This window comes from Phytophthora parasitica (genome assembly GCF_000247585.1).
Source record: "Phytophthora parasitica INRA-310 unplaced genomic scaffold supercont2.9, whole genome shotgun sequence".
Taxonomy (NCBI): Eukaryota; Oomycota; class Peronosporomycetes; order Peronosporales; family Peronosporaceae; genus Phytophthora; species Phytophthora nicotianae.
The window spans coordinates 1,054,592-1,072,356 of record NW_008648995.1 but is presented as its reverse complement, the minus strand read 5'-3'; the positions used below and the strand labels follow the sequence as shown (position 1 = coordinate 1,072,356).

General features: G+C 49.4%; 5 protein-coding genes across 5 annotated transcripts; 3 read left to right on the top strand and 2 right to left on the bottom strand.

Annotated features, from left to right (window-relative positions):
* Window positions 1-4,293: 4,293 nt before the first annotated feature.
* On the bottom strand, window positions 4,294-4,662 carry PPTG_21885 (hypothetical protein; the record flags this gene model as incomplete). The annotated part of the gene is made up of 1 exon (XM_008900587.1): window positions 4,294-4,662. One exon carries the CDS (start codon window positions 4,660-4,662, stop codon window positions 4,294-4,296), a length of 369 nt encoding a protein of 122 aa, XP_008898835.1.
* Window positions 4,663-5,030: 368 nt separating this feature from the next.
* Window positions 5,031-6,273, top strand: PPTG_21884 (hypothetical protein; the record flags this gene model as incomplete). The annotated part of the gene is made up of 3 exons (XM_008900586.1): window positions 5,031-5,278; window positions 5,686-5,801; window positions 6,254-6,273. The coding sequence occupies 3 exons, from the start codon at window positions 5,031-5,033 to the stop codon at window positions 6,271-6,273; spliced, it is 384 nt and encodes a 127-aa protein (XP_008898834.1).
* A 1,110-nt stretch (window positions 6,274-7,383) lies between these two features.
* Window positions 7,384-11,127, top strand: PPTG_06395 (hypothetical protein). The gene has a single exon (XM_008900311.1). The coding sequence runs from the start codon at window positions 7,462-7,464 to the stop codon at window positions 10,729-10,731; it is 3,270 nt and encodes a 1,089-aa protein (XP_008898559.1). The 5' UTR covers window positions 7,384-7,461; the 3' UTR covers window positions 10,732-11,127.
* A 241-nt stretch (window positions 11,128-11,368) lies between these two features.
* On the top strand, window positions 11,369-14,746 carry PPTG_06394 (hypothetical protein; the record flags this gene model as incomplete). The annotated part of the gene is made up of 1 exon (XM_008900310.1): window positions 11,369-14,746. The coding sequence occupies one exon, from the start codon at window positions 11,369-11,371 to the stop codon at window positions 14,744-14,746; it is 3,378 nt and encodes a 1,125-aa protein (XP_008898558.1).
* Window positions 14,747-14,777: 31 nt separating this feature from the next.
* PPTG_06393 (hypothetical protein) lies at window positions 14,778-17,115 on the bottom strand (the record flags this gene model as incomplete). The annotated part of the gene is made up of 1 exon (XM_008900309.1): window positions 14,778-17,115. One exon carries the CDS (start codon window positions 17,113-17,115, stop codon window positions 14,851-14,853), a length of 2,265 nt encoding a protein of 754 aa, XP_008898557.1. The 3' UTR covers window positions 14,778-14,850.
* Between the last annotated feature and the right edge of the window lie 650 nt (window positions 17,116-17,765).

Sequence of the window (17,765 nt, the reverse complement as noted above, 5' to 3'; positions counted from 1 at the left end):
TTATTTTATTTTAAGGCAAAAAATATCCAGAGCTTCCCGCGGCATTAGTCGAAAAAACGATTATTTCGGATTGACCATATGGCCAAACCCACCACATGAGATTTCGATCGGAAACATCGAAACCAGACACAACAGCAGGTTTTTGCGGTACGACAACTAAACATTACGAGACCGTAGTGCCGACGAGGAAACCGCACGTTCTGTAGCTGAAATGCTACTTCCTTCCCCACTCAAGTGACTGTCGTCGCTGTCCGACTCATCGATCTGACGGTGAGCTCGACGCCGATTGCTCTCTGATACAATATCTATTACGAATTGCGCTAGGTCGGCTTCTTTTCTCTTTTTAGACAGCTTTTTCTCTACCTTGTCGCCATGGTGTAGACGCTCTGGTCTAGTGTCGTTCCTCGTTCAGCGGCAAATAACTTCAAGCGGATTAGTGCACGCATCATTTCACGGTCCTGCGTTGGTGCGAACCAAAATACCATGATGGTAGATCACGTGTCGGTGGCCTGTGTTCTTCTTCCAAATACACAGTGGTAAATCGTTGCAAACCAAGTCGCTATTATTAGCTTGAGTTCATATGTTTTGAACCGAAAACAGTATTTTCTGCTAAAAACCACCCAAACATATTTCCAACTCACTCGAACATACGATCGATATGTGGAAAAAGAACAAGTTTGCTAAAGACCTCTAATATATCCAACGATAGACCTGAGGAAACAGCTGAAACTTTAAGTGCTTTCTTTGCAAGCTGTGTAGCAACTGTAATCAATCTACATGATAGCCCGTCTCGACGGACAGAGATACGCAGCGCAAGGTCCCAATTAAGACGTAGATATCGAGAGATTCCGGTAAGTTCTGAGTTGTATGCACTACGGCAATACTTGAACGCTCCTAGTAACTTTCACCAAGTAGAACTGAACATTGACATTATAAGGGAGCTGGGTTTTGGTTGCAAGCAAGGACAACCTTGAACAAGCAGGAGACCGCAGTATTCAATGTTGACGGAAGGATTCCATCCGCGAAAATAAGTAAGGTTGATGGAATGCTGCAAATTAGACTGTTGCATAGAATTTACGAGCACCTGATCCAGCTAGCTGGACAAAGGTTGGAAGCGAATCGCTCACACAGCAAGAGTCTAAACATGTAGCGGAGTGATGGCTGTTAGCCGGATTTTGCAGATGTGCTTCTTTATAACTAATCACAGAATCATTTTCCTTTATTTATGCCAATCCTTTCATTTTATTAGTGAAGTGTTTTCGTACTGGTTATCTACCTCGCCACTTGCAACTTTCGTCCATATGTCAGTCCACATATACAGTATCCAACATAATGAGGAGGAGTCAGTCCTTTCTTCACTCACAGCAGCAGTTCTAATAGTACTCTAAAAGTTACTCCACCTATCCATACACAAGCTTACTAAGCGTCAATGAAATATGATCTTAGTTAGTGCTCTGAGCACAACCAAGGACGCGCCTAGCAATTACAAAAAACAACAAGCATCAACATGAATTTAGAAGCTCACGCACTATAAAGGGGATCAAATAAATCCGCCTCGTGACCTCGTAATCTCCATTGACGCTGCAGACACTAGGAATGACCTAACAGTACGCGAAAACCCAGTGTCTAGTAGGCGCTGTTTTAGCGCAAGATCGGGTCCACTGAACGCGGTGCTTGCTTGCTGCTAAAGCATGCCCATATGTTGGGTACTGTGCGCTATGCAGCAGCACTGGTAATGCCCAGGATATGTACTCAGCGTGGAGGATTGAAGCCTGATTGTATTTAGTTGTTACGTAAGCCTGTTTGGCATGTGCAACATGCATTTTCCTCTGTAAGCGTTTCCTAACTGTGCGTCCATATTGTGTACTCGAATGCTCACCATCGCACTCTTCAAGAGACGCTCACCGTCTCATTCTTGCTGCGACATCTCAAGAACTCCTGCCAATTTTTCTGCAAGTTCTGACACCATATAAGTCAGATTCACAAAGCCCACTCTGCATCAGCTTTCTTGACAGTGTTAAGGGCCAGCTACAGCAGCAAGTATAACATGCTGTTGGAGGTGGACCCTAGAACTCTGTTGCGGTATCATTGTCTGGACAAATATTGAGAATGCTGCATGTTGTTGCTGACCGTGATCAGTGATAACAGTGACCCCACCGTTTTATTTTGTTTTGTATACTAGTCTACAGGGCAAGACGTGGTGGAACCGGTAGTTGCTCCCCACTATAGTGAGCTCTATTAGACAAGGTCCGGCAAATCCTGGAGCATGGAAATCTCCGCATTGTACAATAACGGGTGCATATTACTTGATGGAAGAGCAACAAGCGCCGTCAAGGAAAAAAATCAATGTACTTCTGTTGCGTGGTATCCGCGACAACTAAAGATATAGCGCTATTTTTCTGGTTTGCAAATGAATCTATTGCTACCAAGTAGGAAACATCAGAAGCTTGGCTGCAAAACAAAAACCTGAGAACGCTGCGAACAAACGCAATGCTCGATGTGCCGCCCTCCGACGCCGTATTAACGTATTGGTAATGGCCATAGAAGCTCTGGAGACAGCCTCTGCTGCTGTTTTGGCTCGATGCAAATCTGTGAGACGATATTGAACCCGATAGTCATACTTCTGCTACCTACCAAATCATTACGCTCGGAACGTTACCTGCGGACTGACGGACTTGGTAGAGTCCCCAAGGGATTTCCCTTAAACATAAGGGCGTTCGTTTTGTTGTTGTTCTCGAGCTGGTGCCGACTAGGAAGGCGGCTGTACGACAGCAATTGCATTGGACATGGCGGCAGGCAGAGAAACAATTCGTAGCGGAGGCACCGGTTAGGAAAACCGTGGTCTTCGTGATCGTGTGCACGTCCTTGAGATCACACTAAGTCTGGGACCTGGTGACCAGGCTGCCACGCAGACAGATAAACCTCGCGCGCTGGAGGGCGTTCGTGTGGACATGGCTGCTCGAATGGGCGATCTTGGAGACCTCCCCTGCGACATCGAATACCTTCGCGGTGAGGTCCAGGCATACCGGGAGACAACCGTGTGTGGCCTTCTACTCGTACAGGTCGTACGGAGGCTCTGCGTATAGGGCGCCAATGTACCAGCCGATGCAGTACGACCAGCAGGACCGTCTCCCGTTTCCCACGGGCAGACCCCTCCTTCGGAGCACCCGACAACTTAGTCTCGCTTTGAGGAGATGTCTGGGTATCCTCGTGGCTTCCACCGCTTCCTTTGGAACAACCTGACTCTGGGGGTCACGATACGGCTTCAGACGGCCCGCGTAATATGTTGGGTAGGTCGTCATCGACTTAGGTAGGTTGATTGTGTACGCCGAGCCATGCCTGCTCAGAACTGCGAAGGGTCCGATGAAGCGGTGCTTTAAAGTGTTGCTCCCCATCGAGCTGACGGTGTCTAGTGGTAGGTTTCTGATGTCGAGTGGACTAGACCTCTCACACTAAACAAATTTTAGTTTCCTCTTCCTTTTGGTCAGAGTAACCATTTTGGTAATCTTGGGCAAGTACCATTGCATCCCTAACCCGGCTAATAATATTTAGCCTGTTGTCGACAACCACTGGCCCTTGGCTGCACAATGCTGCTGGTCTCACGCCGGAGACCTGGGAGGAAAGTGTTTTTCAAGCGTCTCCCCCCCCACTTACCACCGAAGCCTCGGTGGCTCCGCGTATAATGAGCGGCACATGAGGGTGAAGCAGCCCGTTCAAGAAGAAAGGGGCAAACCCCGTCGATGTCTAGACCGCATTATTGAGAGCAAATTCAACCATTGGTAAGCGCTCGGCCCACGACTGGGGACCTCAGCGCTGACACTGCGCAGCATGTCTTCGAGGCCGCGGTTAACAAGCTCCGTCTGACCGTCCGTCTGAAGGTGGTCTGTTGTAGATAAAGGCATCCGTGTTCCCAAGAGGCGGTGAATCGCGGGTCTCGATCAGAGACAATGGTCTCGGGAAGTTCGTCATGGCGGAAAACGCTGTCCAGGAAACACCTTGCGGCTATTCTCCCGTAAGAGAGGCTGCAACAGGAGCGCGGTGATTATATCATGGACAGGCGACACGCAAACACCAAGATGCTGGTGTTACCGTTGGCATCCGCGGGTATCCCGAAGACAAAGTCAAGGCCCACTGACTTCCGCTGAAACGAGCAGGCTCTATAACGGAGTCAAAGCGTGACCGAGAGGCTTGACACGTTGACAGGTCACAGACGTCTTGACGTACTTGGCTACCCACTTGTACATGTGAGGCCACCAAAACGTCTGAGAGACTGAATAGAAGGTCTTCTCACGGTTAAGGTGGCCACAAGATGGCGCGTCGTGTGCCCCAAGGGGCAACGACACGAGAGACATCCTCAGACTCCACCCGATACTGGAGCGGGCCGTCAGTCCACACGTAGCGGTGGAGCCGAGACCGCTGGCGAGAAGTAATCCACTCGTACTTGACGTCCTTGCCGGTGGCAAGATACGCACAAGCAAGCCCAAACTGGCGTCCGCATGGTACGCTGACGGACGCTATCAAAAAGAACTGCCGTGACCCGGCTATTTTGAGCAAGATCGTAGTCGGACTGGCGCGACAGTGCATCGTCAAGAACGCTAAGCGTGCTGGCTTGTATTCGACACTGAAGTTGTACTCCGCGAAGAAGTAAAACCACCGCGGCATGCGTTGTGACAAGTGCGGCCTGTGAATGACTGTCCGTAGCGATGCGTGGTCGGTGTAGACCACAGCCAATAAGGTGCACCCGGAATTTTACAAGGGAATTCTTCAGGGCAAGTAGCTCCTTGTCGTAAACGGGGCAGTTCCGTTCGGCAGATTTATGCTGCCTGGACTGAACGAGACGACGCATCCGCTACTGTCAACATAAGACTCCAAGAGCGCACAGCCTATCGCATAGTCAGAGGCGTCGCACACGACGCTAAATGACTTTGTTTTGTCCGACAGTGCCAGGGCTGGTGTACGATGTAAACCCGCCTTGAAGCTGTCGAACATCCTGGTGATGTTGTTCTCAGCACCACTCGGCCCTTCTTCCGATGTCCGGACGGGGATCTGGCAAGACTGGTATACCCAGCACTGTATTTGTGCAGATAGTTAGCAAGCCCAAGCCACTTGCGAAGGTTCTTTTTAAGCCGTGGCGTGGGCCAGGCCGCTATGACCTTTTCGGTATCTGCACGGACCCCACGGCGTCTGCCGAAACAGCCAAGGACCTTGATCTCTTCAACCGCAAAGCCGCACTAGCCAATGTTGGCACAAGCTTGTTAGCTTGCATTACCTCAAACACGTGATGAAGGTGCTTCAAGTGCACCTCCATGACCATCTGTCCATCCTCAGCATGGCTGTCGACGAATATGTTGTCAACGTACGCCTGGGAAAACGAACACAACGGTCTAAACAACTGTATGGTCAAGCGGTTGAACGTCGGGGCATTCAAGAGGCCGTGAGGCATAATCAGCCTTTACCAGAGCATACCACTCCGCATACTCACAGCCGTGAGTGGGATGTCGGATTCACGCACTAGGATCTAGTAGTATCCATCAACCAGATCCAGTGCGCTGTATAGCGTATAACCGGACATATTGTTTAATAGCGCGGGATCGGTGTCTGTGCCGGAATCGGGATTTCGAACACAGAAGGTCGGAGTCTAGTGCGGAGATTTAGACTCACACACCATGCCTACGTTTGCTTTAGCGGCGAAGAAGGCACCGATGACCTCGCACTGCTCACGGGGCAGAGGCCACTGCTGAATTACTACAAGATTGTATGCCAATTATTGAAGATCTCGGAAAATATCGGCAATCCGACCGGTGAGTACACCCTAAGTGGCCCTTGAAGTCCGGTAATTTAATGTTGTGGGATTGGCACTATCGGTATACCAGTGCAAAATTCTGGTACGACCAAAGCGAAACATTTTCCTTGAGTGATAGCTTTCTAGTGACAAGAGGAGGCAAACCACTTAGTTTTGTAGCTGACATCAAGATGGAGAATTACTTGATTACACGAGCCTAATTAATTATGAGTCATACTCGATAGAAGAAGTTTTTACTAGCCCACTTTAGATGCACAAATTTTTCTCAAACTCAGTTTTACCTAGCAAATTCCCCATGCCTACAGGTTCATATTTACTGTTCAGCGTTCTATGATAGGAGACTCTGAAAGGCAAATATATGCGCGTGACAACTTCTCAAGGAAAATGCTACCACGGGTCCTTTGATCGAATTGAATTGGCTCCTACGCGACCACAGAGCAGATACTGTAGCTGCAAAGCAAGTGCAGTAGATGCGTTAGTTTGGGGGGGGGGGGGGGTAAGCTTATGACTTTTTTCTAATAATTAAGAGGTATGTAGGGCCTCCTCCGCCTAGCACGTTTACCTTGTTGCTTCCTCGTCGTAGATGCCATTAATACCGGTATTATTCAACCATATCGCATCTTCACTATGCTTGAAAGCAACTACAATTTTAGGTCATGTAGAATTGATACTAGTAGCAGATAGATTGTTACAGTATTTTCTGGCGCTTCAGGTTGCAGTGTTGTCATGAGCGGTATCCGAAAAAAGTTAGTTGCATGTGAGAAACAAGGTTCAGACACCTATCCCAGCCAACGAAGTGTGTTATCTTGATGTCGTTATTGGAAGAGCACAGTTAAGTATGTAGAGAGCAAGAAATGTTATTATTGACGCCCAGCAGTTCGAGTAGCAACTTGCACCTTGCTTTTATAGGATCCTCGTTAGTTTGCGCTAAATGACGTCAATGTACCTCACACCTTCTTTTAGGTATGTTATTGCAAAATTGATACATAATCAACTATAGTTTTTGATTCATTATTGCAATAAATGTATAAGAACATTTTAGGGTTTGACTTACATCTGTACTATTACCGGTAGCCTACGTATTTGAATTGCTTTTTACCGCAATATTTGAGAGAATACTGGACGAAAGACAGACATACATTATTCAGTACAACTATACAAAAATTATTTATTGATATTTTCCCAACCTCTCCTACCAATTGTGAATTACTGTATGCTCTCCCGCCGGAACAATGCGGAACAACCTTTTCCGGATTGCACAAAAATACAGCAAGGAAAAAAATATAAAAATTCCCAGCGTAAGTCGCAGACGATCTAGTTGGTGGCAGGCACGCACAACTGCACTGAGCACACTCTTTGAAAATTCAATGCAGCGGAAAGTCCATGGAGACTGTAGCAAATCATAGAAAGAGATCTCGGGTAGCACCCAAATGAGCGACTCCTCATGCCAATCCAAATGCTAATCAAAGTGACAGTTATGCTAGTCAAAATCCAAAGATCCGCGACTCTCCAGACGATATCTTCCAGCAATGAACGGCCAGGAAGGCCCGCTCAAGGAGACCTTGCCTTCTGTGAATCATACCTTCCTTTCCATTCTCGGATTTGCCTCTACTTGACCACACCCACCACCATCAAGACCCAATTCTGTTCGACTCACCATGAAGTTACTCTGGCTGCTCGCTGCGGGGCTACCAATCGGGGCTCTGGCCAGTAGTGCGTCGTTGGGCCTCAAGGAATCGTTGCTTGCTGAGAACAGACAACACACTGTCTCCTTCGCATCACTGCCCTACGATCTTCCAAGCAGCACCCTCATTTCCGAGGGGATGGCCACCTCGGCCATAAAGAACCTCAATACGAACGACTACGGGCACATCGGGTGCACGGAAGCGAGCAAGTTTGAAGACAACGGCGAGGTTTCAGTCGTGTTGGCCTTCTCGAAGTGCCTAAACGACTCGGCTTTAGACGTCGTTGGCCAATGGGTAAACCAAGTCAAGGCCACGATCGCTAACATCGCCTATGTGGACAATCTCAAGATCACGTTCCAATCCACAATGGTACCCGGTGCATGCGAAGAACGCAGTGAAAAGACAAAACAGGGTCTCGAAGACCCACACATGGTAAACCAAGGGGGTGCACCAAAGCTACTAGCTGATGGTGTACTTCCAAGCGACTTGGAGCGACTGGAAGCATTCCCTACACTAGGAAACATTGTCAACTTGGCCAACGACGACGTGAAACTTTCCGTCAAACCGATAGCTGTCATCTCCTTCGTGACTGGTGAGAAATCTTACGGCGAAGTGGTGCAGTTTGAGGCGAGTGCACACGTGCCCAAGACTTTTAACTTCCATATCTGCAAGAGTGGAGCCAACTGTGGCGGCACATTTAACAACTTCATCGACCTGCCAGAAGTGGTAGATCTGTTCATGTACAACCCGTTCACGGTCACGCGGTCCTTGCAATGCGCTGACTTGGACGACGGTGTTCCAGTCACGTACTTGGATGACTATGGCGCTCGTCAATGCTTCTGCAACTGTCCTGCCGGCTACGAGATCGGAGAGAACGAGTACGGCCATGCTGCGTGTAAGAAGGTAGTGGAAGACACTTGTCCGTGTGTCTGGGCCGAGTGCAATGGCTTCAAACACAAGGTTACTACGGATGAACCGGTATGTTCTTTTAAAGAGGTGGCTACAAAGTGGGGACTACCTGTTCCGTTCCCGACGGATGGTTACGTTGCCGATAAGCGTGATACTTTGTCGGAAGGATACAAAGACCCACGTATTACTTTAACGGTAGAGCGTGAACAAGACGCGGAATACAAGGGACGTGACATTCGTGGAGCTGTGGGAGTGGGGGCGTCGTACCCACTAACTTTCCAAGAAGTGGTAGGACTCTACCCGAAAGCGTCGAGCTTTTCTCCAGTGGTGGCGGCTGGACATGACACGACTACGCACCATGAAGTGGTCACCTGGAAAGACTACCAGATGAACCGTGAGGCCCATATTAATGACTTGGAGTTTACATCCTACGGGAAGTATCACCTTAAAGTGAGCGCGTACGACTACTTCTCCAGTGCTACTTGTGAAGGTTGTCTGGTTATCGTGGACTACAACCGACCGAAAGCCACTACAACGTGTCCTAAGAGCTTCTGCGACACGGCTGATTCAGCTCAATGCACGGATTCAGCACAATTAACAACCGACAATTTAGAGAAGGCTGATGGTCTTGTTAACCAGTACTTCGACTTCGCTATTAAGGCTAAGAACGATGCATGTAGTGTCGACAATCGGTGTGACTCTGAGTCATTCAGTCGCCGTGATTTCTTCGAGAAGGACTACACCGAGCACGACTGCAGCCAAGCTCATCAATGCTTCAACAAGGATACAGTGTTGGAAGATCTACTCGTGTCCACAAAGACCAAGACGAACCCTCTACTGGAAGAAGACAATAGCTGCGATAACACTGATGCACCTGTGTCTATTGGGCAGTGCACCAGGTGCTGCAAGATGCACACTGCGCTTAAGGAATGGTGGACGGACTATCGTTGTGGCTCAGATTACGACGCACGCAACTGCGAGGGTGACAGTGATCAAACCTGTGACTTCAAGCAGTGTCTAGTGATGAACGGCGATACTTTGGCGACGGTGACTGCCTCAATCACTGAGGATGCCAAGAAAGAATCAGAGTCTGTGTTGGCTCAGGTGGAGGACGAAGCGTACCAAACAGTGACGCAAATTCATCGCTCATTGGACTGCACGTCTTTCGGTGGTACCGATGGAGAGTGCGAGTTCAGAGCAAAGTTGTCGGAGCTTATCGAGACGACGGAGACGCTCAATGTCGCCTCAACTTACAGTTCTGGCCAGGCTACAGACTATGTCTTCTGGCGGTACAAACTCGTCTCAGACGGTGAATCCTGGCAGTTGTGGAAGACTGGCAAACAAGAGAACTACGGAGAAGTGACGTACGATAACGACGACGTGCTGACGTTCGCGAACCCGGAGACGAAGATCACTATCGAAGCCTGGACGCAGTGCGGTCTAGTCCGTCGCTTCTTCTTCTACGTACACCTTCACGTCAACAGTCCCGTGAGTGTGTGTGAAAAGTTCAACGACATGTGGTACCAGACGTCCGTGTCGAGACTACCGATCGGCTCTGGCATGTGCGCCTACCCTGGTAGTGACTTTGCCGAGCTGACGTTCGACTTCCACCCGAACGCTGGTCTTCAGTATTCTCGTGAGGAATTGAGGATGAAGGTGTCCAAGGTTGAGTGCACAGGAGCTCTGGAAGGCCGTAAGCCGATTGATATCTTGAGTGTGACTCAAGACTCCCCTGAAATCGTGACCCGGTTCGCTGTCGCGATGCTGAACAAAGCCACAACTGAAGCCGCGACGGATTTCCACGTGGAGTGTGTGTTCACGTACGCTAAGTACAGTGGAGCGTCTGCCACCGAGACGTGCAAGCGTGACTTCTCCATTTCAGACTGTAAGGGTCCAGCGTTTGATACACCGAACTCTGTGTGTGAGTATGAAGCGTGTGCTGGTCAAGATGAGGCTGGACTGTATGAGGCATGTGGCGGCACTGTAGTGAAGGCTGATGATAAGTGCACTATCGTAGAGACTGGAGAGAAGCCATGTTGCCAGGGATGTGAGAACACGGAGGTCACGTGTGTAGCTCTTCTGGATCTGCCGAATACCAACGCAGATATCATGCGGTGTGAACCGAGCGGAGGCGGTGGTGCCTACTCGAGTCCTAGTACCAGCTACGGTGCTGTGCTGTTAACGGAAACAGTGCAAGAACACCCTGCCGCCACGGCTTTGCTCGGAGCCACCGCGTTGATCGCTGTGGTGGCGCTGGTTGTCGTTCGACGCCGGACAGTTGCTGCACATTCGGCTCAAACAGTCGACGATGCCTATTATCCGCTGCTTCACTAGACTTGACTGTTTTCAGGCATACGCTATTGGGAATTTGGGTCGATTTGTTTTGCTTCCTCGCTTTGCTGCGCTATCATCCCAATGAACACAGTGATAAGCGAGATATCAAATTTGAATGCACATGTTTGGAAATACTTGATTGTCTGAGGAGGCCTCGACTTCCGGCCTGGTGTAAGGTCTTAAGAGAACTCAAAGTGCGCGTCAAATTTGGTGCTTAGAGAGGGTAGACGGTCAAGAGACGTCTGCCTCAAACATAGAGGAAATCGTTAAGCTCGATTGGAATGTACCTCGCTGACAAATGAATGAAAAACTTGATTGTAATGGAGAACATTTTTATTGTTCGTATGGACACTAGGAGCATTGTTTTCTTGAGTAAAGCAAAGAAGAGAATCACATTGTTTTATTCATTACGAAATTGCCATTGCGGAAACGCTCGAATCTACCTCGCAACGACGTCTGGAAACCTCCCGACTGGTGACAACGCGATCCAAAACGAACGCTTTGAAAAGAGACCTTTGGTAAATGGCCTCTGCAACGACCATGAAGAAGTCTCGTTCTCGTCCGTACTATCTGTCACTTTTAAATTCGAGACAAAGTGATCAAGTGTCCCTGATAAAATCGTTTCAATCCGTTCGCGATGAAGTTGTTTGGACTGCTCGCGGCGGGAGCTATCCAACTGCCGCTTCAGGTTTTGTCCATGAGAACCTCGTTAGGTCTCAAGGAGACACTGTTGGCTGTAAACAAGGAGCGTAGTGTCTCCTTTGCTTTGCTGCCGTTCGATCTTCCAAATAACACCCTCATTTCTCAAGACGCCTTGACGAACAATGACCATTACTCGGGAATCCTAGGCCCCGATGGTCGCATCGGTTGCACGGAATCAATGGCTATTGACAACAACCAAGAGATCACTGTGGTTTTAGCCTTCTCCAAGTGTCTCGATGATACCGCTTTAAGTACTGTGGAGGAGTGGGTGAACCAAGTGAAGGCCGGGATCACTACAATTGCCTATGCAGAGGACCTCAAGATCACGTTCCAGTCGACCATGGTGCCAGGGGCTTGTGAAGAACACAGTGAGAAGACCAAAAAGGGTCTCGAGGACAAGGCCATGGAAAATCAAGGTGGTGCGGCACCATCGAATGCTCCGGAAACGACTGCACCAGACACGGCTAAACCGGACATGGCTGAACCAGACACGGCCGAACCGCATACGACTGAACCACCAGTTCTGCTAACTAACAACGTTATGCCGACAGACCTCAAACGCCTTGAAGCGTTTCCAGGACTCGGTAACGTCGTCGACCTGGCTGATGACGATGTCAAACTCGATGTGAAGCCTATCGCTGTCATCTCCTTCGTGACCGGAGAGAAATCTTACGGTGAGGTGATGCAATATGAGACTAGTGTCCAAGTGTCCAAGACTTTTAACTTCCATATCTGCAAGAGCGGTACCAATTGTGAAGGAACTTTCGAGAACTGTATCGACCTGCCAGAAGTGGTGGATCTGTTCATGTACAACCCGTTCACGGTCACGCGTTCTATTGAGTGTGCTAACTTGGACGGCGGTGTTCCGGTCACGTATCTGGATGACTATGGCGTTCGTCAATGCTTCTGCAACTGTCCTGCTGGCCACGTACTTGAAGAGAACGACTATGGAGCACTTACTTGCAAACAAGTTGATGACGAAGTGTGCCCCTGTGTCTGGGCTCAGGTAAACGAATTCAAGTACGCAGTAGAGAACGATAAAGGAACGTGCTCTTTCAAGAACTTTGCAACGGATTCCGTCCTATCTGTGCCGTTCCCGACCGACGGCTACGTTGCCGACAAGCGGGATACATTGAAAGAAGGGTACCAGAACCCGCGCATTACAGTGACGGCAGAGCGAGAACAATTCGCTGAGTACAAGGGGTCCGACGTTGAAAGTGTTGTCGGTGTTGGTAGGTCGTTGCCACTGACTTTCGATGAAGTCGTGGGGCTGTCTTCTAGTGCCTCAAACCTTCAACCTGTTGTGGCTCCTGCGCATAAAACCAGAACGCACTCGGCGGAGTATCCGTGGAAGGAGTATCAGATGAACCGAGTTGCCCATATTGACGACTTGGAATTCACATCCTACGGCAAGTACAAGCTCGAGGTGAGCGCCTACGACTATTTCTCCAGTGCTACCTGTGAAGGTTGTCTTGTCATTGTTGATAAATACCGTCCGAAGGCTACAACTGAGTGCCCCAAGAGCTTCTGTGACGACGTCGCGGACCCCGTTCATTGCACCGAGTCAGCAGAGCTAACACCCGATAACCTCGACAAGGCTAGCGGTCTGGTTAACCAGTACTTCGACTTCGCTATTAAGGCTAAGAACGATGCATGTAGTGTCGACAATCGGTGTGACGCTGAGTCATTCAGTCGCCGTGATTTCTTCGAGAAGGACTACACCGAGCACGACTGCAGCCAAGCTCATCAATGCTTCAACAAGGATACAGTGTTGGAAGATCTACTCGTGTCCACAAAGACCAAGACGAACCCTCTACTGGAAGAAGACAATAGCTGCGATAACACTGATGCACCTGTGTCTATTGGGCAGTGCACCAGGTGCTGCAAGATGCACACTGCGCTTAAGGAATGGTGGACGGACTATCGTTGTGGCTCAGATTACGACGCACGCAACTGCGAGGGTGACAGTGATCAAACCTGTGACTTCAAGCAGTGTCTAGTGATGAACGGCGATACTTTGGCGACGGTGACTGCCTCAATCACTGAGGATGCCAAGAAAGAATCAGAGTCTGTGTTGGCTCAGGTGGAGGACGAAGCGTACCAAACAGTGACGCAAATTCATCGCTCATTGGACTGCACGTCTTTCGGTGGTACCGATGGAGAGTGCGAGTTCAGAGCAAAGTTGTCGGAGCTTATCGAGACGACGGAGACGCTCAATGTCGCCTCAACTTACAGTTCTGGCCAGGCTACAGACTATGTCTTCTGGCGGTACAAACTCGTCTCAGACGGTGAATCCTGGCAGTTGTGGAAGACTGGCAAACAAGAGAACTACGGAGAAGTGACGTACGATAACGACGACGTGCTGACGTTCGCGAACCCGGAGACGAAGATCACTATCGAAGCCTGGACGCAGTGCGGTCTAGTCCGTCGCTTCTTCTTCTACGTACACCTTCACGTCAACAGTCCCGTGAGTGTGTGTGAAAAGTTCAACGACATGTGGTACCAGACGTCCGTGTCGAGACTACCGATCGGCTCTGGCATGTGCGCCTACCCTGGTAGTGACTTTGCCGAGCTGACGTTCGACTTCCACCCGAACGCTGGTCTTCAGTATTCTCGTGAGGAATTGAGGATGAAGGTGTCCAAGGTTGAGTGCACAGGAGCTCTGGAAGGCCGTAAGCCGATTGATATCTTGAGTGTGACTCAAGACTCCCCTGAAATCGTGACCCGGTTCGCTGTCGCGATGCTGAACAAAGCCACAACTGAAGCCGCGACGGATTTCCACGTGGAGTGTGTGTTCACGTACGCTAAGTACAGTGGAGCGTCTGCCACCGAGACGTGCAAGCGTGACTTCTCCATTTCAGACTGTAAGGGTCCAGCGTTTGATACACCGAACTCTGTGTGTGAGTATGAAGCGTGTGCTGGTCAAGATGAGGCTGGACTGTATGAGGCATGTGGCGGCACTGTAGTGAAGGCTGATGATAAGTGCACTATCGTAGAGACTGGAGAGAAGCCATGTTGCCAGGGATGTGAGAACACGGAGGTCACGTGTGTAGCTCTTCTGGATCTGCCGAATACCAACGCAGATATCATGCGGTGTGAACCGAGCGGAGGCGGTGGTGCCTACTCGAGTCCTAGTACCAGCTACGGTGCTGTGCTGTTAACGGAAACAGTGCAAGAACACCCTGCCGCCACGGCTTTGCTCGGAGCCACCGCGTTGATCGCTGTGGTGGCGCTGGTTGTCGTTCGTCGTCGCGCGGTTGCTTCGTTCTCGGCCCAAACGGCTGATGATGCCTATTACCCGTTGCTTCACTAAGTCAAAGGTACTCTTCAGGTGCTACAGTGTTGGTAGTACACAGACGATAACACTCGTGAAAAACGGTCGTGGACATTTTCAAGTTATTCGTATTGTTGTTTTGCTTAAAGAAGGCGATAGTAGTCACCTTGTTCGATGTTGTTCACCCGGTGCTTGAGATTAACAGCCACCACAGCTATGAGCGTGACAGTCGCCACAAGAAGCATTATGTTTGTAGGGTTCATGAAGGTCGGCTCTGAGTCAGTCATCGTAGCTGCCTCAAGTTTCAATAGCGAGTTTGACGAAGGTTCACACCGCTTGATATCTGTCGTACTGACGCTGGTGCATACCAGTGGTTTGTTGCACTTGTTACAGCAACTTGGCTCGGTCGGGGTCTTCAGAAACGTATTCGTCGCAGAAGATGCCACAATCGAGCCACCACACGCCTCAAATATACCCGGTGCTGGGTCACCCGCGCATTTGACAGAGCACATATTTTCCTTCTTTTCACAGTTCAATTCTGGCTTATCGCAGTCGGTAATGGTGAACGAGTGTCGGCAATCAATCGAGTTGATATCCGTTCGTGAGTAGGATTGAACTGTTCGTGTGAACTTGCAGTGAACAACCCCGGTTGTTTTTTGCGCAGTAGTCGGATTATTTACGAGTTCAACACCGTAATATTTGCTAATACGAGTGGAGATTTGATCGTCCACTAACGTGACGATTTGTGTGTCCGCTGCACCAGTTTCCTTGACCATAATATCACACTTTACTCCGAGCGCGCTGTTAGTTTGGCCTACGACGTCAGTGACGGCCATATCAAATTTCAGGATAGCAAAGTCACTGCCTTCATACGCACAATATACCCCCTCTCCACCTTGAATCCCGTACTTTTCGATGAATTTCCACATTGAGTCGAACTTGGAGCATGTTAACGCGCTCTGCACAAAGAGGTTGACACCGAAAGTAAACTGGTTCACCCTGCCACACGCTGTCCACGCCTCCAGAACGACAGTTGTGCTGGCATCTAGGAAAGAAATCGCAGTATCAGCCAGTGGATCCCACTTCGTGAACGTCGAGCCGTCAGTATTGTAGCGCCAGAAGACATAATCTTTGCTATTTACCGCCTCAGAAGGAGTCGGGAACGACGTAACAAACCCCGTCGTGATGTCCAAAAGCTCCGATAACTTGACAGTGTAGCGACATTTCACGTTACTTTTGTCGAAGCTGGTGCACGGGATAGTGTAGTAAACGTTCTTTGTAGTATCGATTGATACCGGTTTGCTGGTCAGTGAATTGAGCACTGCGTTCGAAGCTGTTTGGATAGTATTCTTAACGCCAATCGTCGTTGTTGCGACATCAACACCTTTGGCTTGGAGACACACATCGATAGAACACGCGCTGGGGACCCCAGTGTCGCCTACGCAACTTGGTGCCTGGGAGCTGTAGGCGGAGCAATCGTAAGGAGTAAACTGTTCCTTGAGTTTTCTGGTTTTCCGGCAGCACCACGTGCACTGAGCGTTAAGTGCAGTCTCTAGAGTAGCAAATGGGGCCTGCAAATTGTTAGAAAACGGAGATGTTTTGAGCTTTACCATGTTTGTCGATAAAGCGGCATCGTCGAAGCAGGCACCCGAGTAATCTTTTTCACTCTCGTAAAATAGTTTGAATTTGGCGAACTTGTCGATGCCAGGAACTCCACAGAGACCGTCACTATTGGGGTTATTGACGACATTGGTGTCAGCTGTGTACGCTCTGTAAGCGGTATCGTAGCTCTGAAATGTAGCTAATGCTGTTTTAGTTAGCCGCTGGGGGCTGGTAATACCTCCCGTAAATGGACAACTGCTGCTCGAGCCAAACCGAGGCCGAAACTTGTCCAGAATCGCGACGCATCCGGTACACACCGCTTTGCGGTTATATCCGATGCCGATAGTTTCCAAGTCGTAGAGCCCCGGTGCGTCGAACTTGATTTCGCTCTGCACGAAAGCAGGGTTTGCCTGATATTGACTCCATAAAGTCTGCTTGGTGGACGAAGTTGTAGACGTTCCTCGTTTGGCGGACGTGATCTGGATGTACTGTTGCTTCTGGTTCTTCAATAAGACTGTGCGTGCAAAGCGTTGGAAGTCGTTATCGAAGATCTTGAGAGGATCAGGAACAGGTATGTCGCACTTATTGACTTCTCCAAGCTTTAAGTTGTTTGTAACAGTGTCCAAATTGCACGATAACCCATTCTGCCACGAGCAAAAGAGATCGGGATCGTCCTCCGCCATGAACAAGATTTCGGGCTTCAGTTCTGTGTTCGACGTGGAAACCTCAATCCCATCCAGATCTAACGCACTGACAATTACAGTGCAGAAAACCACGGCCACAAGAAGGCTACAGGTGTCCGCCATGGTCCAAGGGACTACGACGACGACGGAAGATTCGATTGTGACATAATGCAGAAATCATCGACGATTTTGATGCATTTTCAATGGTCAGGGACCTCTGGTAAGAGTCGCGATCTTACTCAAACCGAAGCGACACGTCTTGCTGGATACCGATTCCTGATAACCTGAATCTCCCATCCAGCGATCGATATCCCCGAGTCCTTCATGCATCACATACCCTACAGAAACTGATCGTCGATACTTCGTGACATTGGCCCATCAACTCAAGAACTCCCTATAGTGCTGTTAGCCCCCAATTTATTCCTGTCTAAGGGTATTTCTATTCGAGAATGTACCACAGAAATGGATCTCTTTAGTGCGCAACATTTACTAATGGAGACGATTGATGTAGCTCATTACTGGCGTTTCACCCTGTTTTGCTCTCCAATTGCCAGTTTTGCCTCACCACACCAAGATACCCTCCCCTCTAGCCCAGCCAGTCCGCCTGACACTCACCAACACTCAATCACTGCTGTACAAATGCTCACATCCCTAATTTGTCCCAAACAGAGCTATATTCATGGGCTCACAGAATCTACGATCTTTCTGTCACGTACCGTGAAATACAGCGTCGCTTCCAGCCCTTCTTGGCAGAGAATAGAGTGGTCTACGCG

Coding starts and splice junctions, on each gene's coding strand:
- PPTG_06395 (XM_008900311.1), top strand. CDS start 7,462: ATGAAGTTACTCTGGCTGCTCGCTGCGGGGCTACCAATCGGGGCTCTG.